We start from the raw sequence: 6,172 nt of genomic DNA on the forward strand, positions 1-6,172 counted from the left end.
TATATTTTTTATTTTGATTTGTTGGTTTGATTGATGGGCGGCACGGCGGACGAGTGGTTAGTGCGCAGACCCCACAGCTAGGAGACCAATTCCACCCTCGCTATCTCTGTGTAGAGTTTGCATGTGCATGCGTGGGTTTTCTCCGGTTTCCCACATTCCAAAAACATGCTAGGTTAAATGGCGACTCCAAATTGTCCATAGGTATGAATGTGAGTGTGAATGGTTGTTTGTCTGTATGTGCCCTGTGATTGGCTGGCGACCAGTCCAGGGTGTACCTCGCCTCTCGCCCGAAGACAGCTGGGATAGGCTCCAGCACCGCCGCAACCCTTGTGAGGAAAAGCGGTAGAAAATGAATGAATGAATGAATGGTTTGATTTGTTTTTCTGGGCCTGCAAAGCGCAGCAGTTCATTCTGTTGTTCCTCATACTTAAAGTGTAACCATGGCGATATAATTGACAAAGTTGAAAACTTGTCACTTGACTAGGAACTACACACACACGCCTGACATGTTTTCTAGTTTATACTGTTGCGGTAATTTCCTTTTGTTAGAAAGAATGATAGCAAGATTTTTCATTGGCTGTTGTGTAATCTTTTTTCCCCATCCATAATATCACACCAAGGTTCATCAAAGGCTTCATTTACCGCCACAAGGAGCGCTGTCCGGAGAATGAGTATTTTCTGGATTATGTGCGCTACTCCTTCCTCATGACACTGCGAAGGAATCTGCCAAAGAACGTTCTTGACAAGAGCTGGCCGACACCACCAGCAGCCCTTACCGAGGTAGGGATGACGCACAGTTTAACGACTATACTGAAGCTGTCAAAAAGTGCTGTGGTGGACGACAGACTTAAAAATCTGATCTCTGGACTCCCAACTCACTGATGCAGCTGTACCCGGCCTCTAAGCCACATAAATTGAACTTAACAAAACTGATCTGACAGCAAGAGGATCCAGTCGGATCGGAGTCAATAGAAACTGTTTGCAAAAAAGATTTGTCACATTACTTGCGGGCTGATGGGATCTGCCAAATTCACAATGTACTTATGGGACATTGCCGTCAAAGAAAAACACACTTTCTCTGTCTTTAGGCTTCAGAACATTTGCGCAAGCTTTGCATGCAGAACATGGTGTGGATCTACTGCAAGAGAATCAGTCCGGAATGGAAACACCAGGTGAGTCTCAATATAAAGCTTTATAGCAGCCCGTCTCTGACTCTGGGTTGGATTCGGCTTCACTTGGTATTTGAAATTATATGATTGATTATACTCATGCATTGCTTACTTTAGAGAAACATTTTATAGTTATATTTTACCCAGTTATGTACGTTACGGTTCAAAATTAAGCCAAACACAAGTACATTCAAACCCATTTATATTGGTCACGTTTATGTTGACAACCCATCTGTTAAACAACTCATCAAGACCATGTCGACATTCAAGCGAGTATGGAGTTGACCTATTTATTTGGTGGGTGTGTCCCCTCGGGGTGGTCACTTTTGGGTTGTTGTTGGTGGTGAACGAACAAACAGCTTATTAGTGGCCTCTCTTCCCATGGATTGAGACAATATCTGGAGGAGAATAATGGTAATGGTTTTATTTCATTTGAACATGCATCAGATTACAATTGAATGCATCACATAATCAGTTCACAGTTCCACATGTCCAAAAGGAGTAGGAAGAAGCAAAGCTTATTAAATCCTACCCCTCCATCTGGTACTTTTACAATCAGTAACTGTTACATTTGTTCACTTCCTGCTTTCCTAATATAGTTAAATTTTTTTTGTTTTCTTGTCACGTACCGAAGTACGAGGTGATATGTCCATCCAATGACATAATGTGTACCATAGTAAGTGTCAATATAGTGATATATATAGCACATCATGACTGGTTCAAGACTCTTCATCCTTGTATTTAGCAAACATCAACTGCTTGTATTGTTTCTTGAATTGGCTCATCGTTGTGCATTGTTTGAGTTCCTTACTCAATCCATTCCATAGTTTGATTCCACATACTGAAATGCTATGGCTTTTTAACGTAGTCCTAGCATATAAGTGTTTAAAATTTAGTTCTTCCCTGAGATCATATTTCTCATCTCTTGTAGAGAAGTATTGGATGACATTTTTAGCTAATTGGTTATTTTTAGCCTTATGCATTATTTTAGCTGTTTGAAGATGAACTATGTCAGCAAGTTTAAGTATTTGTGATTTTAGAAATAAGGAGTTAGTATGTTCTCTCTTGACGGCATTATGAATGAACCTCTTCCTCTGTTTGGAGAGGACCTTTCCAGTTTTTTTAAACCTCTTTTAAAACCAGTAGCTTAAAGATGAAATGTTGTCAACTAAATGATTTGTTGGTTTTGTAGGATGTCATTGCAGACTTTTGTGGTTAATTACATTTCTGATTTGTACCTTTTGAGTTTTGGGGGTTTCTCGTCCAACCATCAGCTTTCTTGTTGTTCCTTGCCTGCCAAATATGTTTGACTAGATGGAGCAGAAGATGATTGCAAGTGAGATATTCAAGGAAAAGAAGGATAACTACCCACAAAGTGTGCCCAAGCTGTTTCTCAGCACAAGACTGGGTAAGTGTTCTACTTATGAATGTGTAGGTTCAGTTCATCATTCCCATGGTAGAATATCAACATAAAAATCAGAAAAGGGATTAAATAACGGTAATACAGTAATTTGTATTTTACTGAGTGAAGCAAGTATTTGATCCCAAAGTAAAATGTTATTTAGTACCTGTTCTTCGTCATTTTAGCAACACCCACCTACATAATACACCGCCTATGTTTTCATCCACTGTGTGGCACATAACTAGTTCTTTTTCTTTATGTACAGTATCAATAATTTATAGGAGTGCGTTTGTAACCACAAAAATTAGGGATGGTGTTTTTGTAAGGGGCTGATCTTATTAATTCATTCATTTTCTACCACTTGGTGGCCAACCAATCACAGGGCACATATAGACAAACAACCATTCACACTCACATTCCTACCTATGGACAATTTGGAGTCGATCTTATTTATATATTGATCTATTTACTTCTTACGATATTCAATACCCTGTACTCACATATGAACTCTGGTCCAGATGGTGAGAACATCAACCCCAAGGTGCTGCAGGCTCTGGGGAATGAGAAGTTGAAGGTCAGTAGAGTGTCGTTGCAGCTGGACCGGCAGGTTTAACACAAACCGCCGACTCATCCACTGTGTTTGCAGTACGGAGTGCCAGTCACCAAGTACGACAGGAAGGGCTACAAGCCCCGCCAACGCCAGTTGCTTCTGACAGCAAACAGTGCCATTATCGTGGAGGATGCCAAGCTCAAGCAACGCATCGACTATGATACTCTTAAAGGTAGAGAGGACGACCCACAAATCACTAATCTTTGATTAATCAGATGCCGTTATTCATGCAAATGTCCTGCACAGGTATCTCAGTCAGCTCTCTCAGTGATGGCCTGTTTGTTCTGCACGTGCCCAGTGACGACAACAAACAGAAGGTAGGTTGGATTTTTATATGCAACATAATCCTTTAAACATCTGTGTATCACACTGTCTCCCCAGGGGGATGTGGTTCTACAAAGTGACCATGTGATTGAGACATTGACCAAGATTGCAATCTGTGCCAACAAAGTAAACAACATCAACATCAACCAGGGAAGGTAAAAACGAAGCTCTTATCCAAAAGTCGTATAGATATAGACTTTTTTTTTTTACGTCAGCGTGGGGGAAATGTGAATTTTTTTACGTGTCCGTTCATTCCTGCTTGAAATTTCTCCTTTCCAGCCGTGTGCAAATATCCAACTATGGTTGAATGGAGTTGTTCATTTCAATAACATTATTTTCGATAGACCACCTCGATGTCCGGGCAAAAGCTTTTTATATCAACACAAAAACATCACAATCCGTGACATGTGTAGCCCAGAGGGGTTTGCGCCTGTGGAAAGGGCAGATTACGCATTTCCTAGCATGCTTTGCTGTAGTTAAATGGTCACTTTTGACCTCTTTAAGATGTTATTTTGTACAGACAGGGTGTAAGAGTGCTGCTGGTTTTAGTTGTGTACAGTGGCAATTTCACTACTGTGTTTTTGTGCAATGACAAAGGGAGTCTATCTACCTATCTATCAAACTAGTTTGAATTTTTTGGCTGTGAATATTGTTTCCACTTTTAAATAGAGTAGTTTATACCAAAGTAATTGCTTAGTTACGCCATTTCTGTAAGCACTTTGTTTGATAAGGTCAACGAGGCGGGCCGACTCAATGCTATTTTCCAAACGGTTCCGCCGGCCGGATGAAATTGCGGTGTGGGCCTGTTTTGGGCCCCGGGCCCTGAGTTTGACGTGTGTGCTGTAATAGGTTCGTTTTGCATTTTTGTAGTAATCATCCCCATGTTTTTTCTCCAGTATAACATTTACAGTGGGTCAAGGAAAGGAAGGGTGCATCGACTTTACACCTGGATCAGAACTCTTGGTGGCTAAAGCTAAGAACGGACACCTATCTGTGGTGAGTGCTCAAATACACTCAAAATATCATTTCAGTGTATAATACTACATATTACAGTGCTTTTGAACGTGTCTTCTGACTGCCTTATATTTGTGTTTAACGTGATTTAGCCATTTTTATGCTTGAAAAGGCTTCATTTAGGAAAACAATTTCTAACACTTGGGTTGCTTTCCTTTATGTTTCTTGCAGACCGCTCCCAGACTGAACTCCAGATGAGTTTCACTCTTTGGCACAAAAAAAAAAAAAAAAAAAACACTCAAGGACACCGACGTACTTTTCCCTTATGCAATCACATGACCTCAGACCCTGCTCTGTTTTTCGCCAATCAGATGCGAGTTTGTCCACGCCGCACCCTTCTGGTGCTGGCTTCCAATTAAAAGATGCAGCAATACTAATGGAAATATTTATGTTTATATATTATATTTTTGGTATTAATACTGTCGCTGTTTGAATATTGTGATTTTATACATGCTGCCAAGGAATAACAAATATATTAGTGCATTTTTGGGAGATTTTTTTTTGTATGTTTATTGTGATTTATTTGGGAACACGACCAAGCAAACAATGCGCCAAGAAGAAGACGCACAGCAAACAGAGTGAAGAAGTCAGGATGTTGTCTTTTACCTCTTTTACAAGCTTTATTTCTCTCCTTGCAGCTTTCTTAGTAGGTTGGAGAGCCTGTTTTTGCATGTAGACAATAAAACAGGTAGGTGGCGATACTACTGAATTTCTATTCATACAGCTGCAATTATAATGAGGGAATACCGACATGACATTTACTGGAAGCAAGCACAGGAAAAACTTGAAGTGGACGAGTGACAGTGGCTGAAGGTGAACAGAAAGGATGCTCAGCGTGTCCTTAACGAAAAGCTTTGGTCTCCACACTTCCTCCATCCTTCCACACGTCTTCCCTGCTTTGCTGCTTGTACCTCTTCTTTATCCCACCATTCTTCTTCTCGTGTCGCGTCTCAGCGGTCTTGGTTGGAAGGCGTCAATCAGCCATTCTTGTTTGACATTAGTGCCGCTTTGACAGCAGATGATTGATCGAAGCCGAGCTACATTTCAAACTGGTGAATCTAATGAAAGCATCGTTTGTTTGCAACCGTGAGTTGTGTTAAAGAGATTTTGTGGTTGTGGAAAATACTGGAAGACGGGGGTGTCCAAACTTTTTCCAACTAGTAAACAGTCTAAAACCAATCCATATTGGCAATATCTGAAAGTAATCACTAACACCCCCTTGCCCCCAACCCTCCTGCTTGCTTAACGTTCTCTTAAGCTTAACATCCCCCCCCCAAAAAAAATTGGTTCCAGTTTTAGTCATTTAGAAATTTGCGAATGTCTTATTTGAATTTTTTTTTTTTTTAATTGTGAGGCGGGTGCAATATGCCGAGACTGCTGCTTCACTTACAAGCCAAAGAACGATTTGATTTCTGATTGTTGTATGAGGTTTATCTTTTAGGGAGGGAGACGAGACATTGATGTTTGAATGTGTTGATATGCCTTGTTTGCATTGCAATAGAAGATACTTATATGGGATTATAAGGTAAATGCCTCCTTGTCGCTGCAATGGTTGTTGTCTTTACTTTACAAAAAAAAAAATTTCTCCTGTGTAACAGCTTTATTTCAACTGAATCCTAAGATCTTTTTTGTACAGATAAACTTTTATTCTCT

The 6,172-nt window shown here is 40.3% G+C and overlaps 1 protein-coding gene across 5 annotated transcripts in view; it reads left to right on the forward strand.

The window, feature by feature from the left end:
* The window catches only part of LOC131135135 (unconventional myosin-Ic-like), a 47,793-nt gene extending 41,621 nt beyond the window's left edge, over positions 1-6,172 (forward strand). For all 5 annotated transcript variants that reach the window (XM_078792893.1, XM_058081066.2, XM_078792895.1 and 2 more), the window contains 9 exons: positions 621-780; positions 1,089-1,172; positions 2,484-2,577; positions 3,090-3,145; positions 3,218-3,353; positions 3,428-3,498; positions 3,563-3,660; positions 4,402-4,501; positions 4,691-6,172. In XM_078792893.1, coding sequence (XP_078649019.1) covers positions 621-780; positions 1,089-1,172; positions 2,484-2,577; positions 3,090-3,145; positions 3,218-3,353; positions 3,428-3,498; positions 3,563-3,660; positions 4,402-4,501; positions 4,691-4,717 — 826 coding nt within the window. In that variant the 3' untranslated portion in view covers positions 4,718-6,172. The remainder of the gene's footprint in view (positions 1-620; positions 781-1,088; positions 1,173-2,483; positions 2,578-3,089; positions 3,146-3,217; positions 3,354-3,427; positions 3,499-3,562; positions 3,661-4,401; positions 4,502-4,690) is intronic.

Source organism: Doryrhamphus excisus, linkage group LG8 (assembly GCF_037039965.1).
Source record: "Doryrhamphus excisus strain RoL-2023G ecotype Guam linkage group LG8, RoL_Dexc_Guam_v1.1, whole genome shotgun sequence".
Taxonomy (NCBI): domain Eukaryota; kingdom Metazoa; phylum Chordata; class Actinopteri; order Syngnathiformes; family Syngnathidae; genus Doryrhamphus; species Doryrhamphus excisus.